The sequence below is a fragment of the Fomitopsis serialis genome, assembly GCF_022376445.1.
Source record: "Fomitopsis serialis strain Sig1Antser10 chromosome Unknown B0H18scaffold_409, whole genome shotgun sequence".
Classification (NCBI taxonomy): domain Eukaryota; kingdom Fungi; phylum Basidiomycota; class Agaricomycetes; order Polyporales; family Fomitopsidaceae; genus Fomitopsis; species Fomitopsis serialis.
Window position 1 is genome coordinate 26,777 of NW_025955369.1, and position 1,600 is coordinate 28,376.

Below are 1,600 nucleotides of genomic sequence, written 5' to 3' on the forward strand. Positions count from 1 at the left end.
GGTGAGAACTTGCTTATAAACGATTATCTGCAACTCAAACGTCTTCAAAGCGGTCGCAACCTTCTTTCGACACATCCCAACACTTGCTCACTCCCCATTCCATCTCACTATGGTTGCATCGCCGATCGTTGACAGTCGCCTTCTCTCCATAATTGCGGACGACACGCTTTACGGATTTGAAGCCAACTGCAGATACGCAACACCGTGCCCCATGGCCCCAAACGTCGACCACGTTACGGTGCTCTGCCTGGATAAGGATCACTTCGGGGAATACTATGACTATGTGAGTACTTCTGAAGTATCCGAGCAGCGTCGTGCTTCATTCTTTTCCCTCCAGTGCCTAACCGATCAATGTCCGATGAGTCTCAGTTCTTACCAGACGAATCCAGACGACGTCGACACGATGCTGGAGCGCGCCGTCGAGCTGCGCGACCCCCCAGCCAAGTTTGGGGGATGGATCTTCATGGGCGCCGTCCCTTCCATGTACCGGGACGGTAACCTCCTACGTCGTCTTCTGAGTCCGACGCCAGTCCCCGGGGCGCGAAGGCAACCGAGAGCAGTGTTGGTTGAGGGGCTGTTCTTTGTGTCGGTGCGTCTCAAATGTCTTGCGACATAGCTCCATTGTTCACAGTCATGTCTTTGGCAACGTACAGGACGGGTCTGACCCAGTCTCAGTGCCTCTCATTGGGGTTGTCGACGCCACTGGGAAGGAGATAACCATCCCTGGGCCGCTCGAGCAGCCCATCCTGCGTCAGGGACTACGGGACGCAAACAATGATAAGCCTGTGCCGAAGGGGAAGAGCCTTGCAACCTTCGACCTGTACGACCCCGCGCTGCAGACGTTCAGGCCGCATCGCATGGAGGAGACGTTCCCCATCCGCCTGACGCTCCCTCTGCGGAGTGTGCCGGTTTTCAGGCAATCAGAGGTCCAGATGACCGTTTTTGCGCATAGGTATGCGACGGGCCGGCCGATTGTGGGCAGGAAGCCCATGTGTTCCATGAAGTACAACTTCATGGGCCTGGACTGGATTTGGCCGGTGGGTCTCCCCGAGCGCCGCAGCTACATGGAGGCGTCCTGGACGCATGTGGTGCGGGGGTGGCCTTCGTACAAGCGGATTGCCATTCGGCCGGAAGTTGGAGAGGATGGGTGCATTGTGAAGTTGGCAGGGGAAGGCGTGGAGGCGGGCGTGCAGCCGAAAATGGAGGAGGATATTGACGGCGATGAACTGGGGGGAGAGGAGGTCTGGGAGCTCGGTTCCGATGGGTTGTACCACATTCAAGTTGTCTCTGCCTAATTTACTTCACGTTTCTGTTCTACCGTGACGTATGTGTTTCTATTCTTCCAAACTGCATGCATAGTATAAAGTGTCCTACGTCCGTCTATTTGTACCAGTCCAGTAGTTCTGATTGTATATAACAGTGTATTACTTGCCATTGATGCGTGAGATGTTCAATGCTTGGACTTGATTTGATGAATGATTGAACTTGGTTGGCCAAAGCGCTTTATAGTGCACCAGCAGCGGAAACATTTTAAACCTCAAACCAGATGGTAGAACCAGTTATCATTGCTATGCAAACGGAAAAAGCTGCCTCAAGACGT

General features: G+C 53.9%; 1 protein-coding gene across 1 annotated transcript; it reads left to right on the top strand.

The window, feature by feature from the left end:
- Positions 1-211: 211 nt before the first annotated feature.
- Positions 212-1,295, top strand: B0H18DRAFT_1129595 (uncharacterized protein; the record flags this gene model as incomplete). Its single annotated transcript, XM_048035417.1, has 3 exons — positions 212-283; positions 338-589; positions 654-1,295. 3 exons carry the CDS (start codon positions 212-214, stop codon positions 1,293-1,295), a joined length of 966 nt encoding a protein of 321 aa, XP_047884679.1.
- Positions 1,296-1,600: the final 305 nt, after the last annotated feature.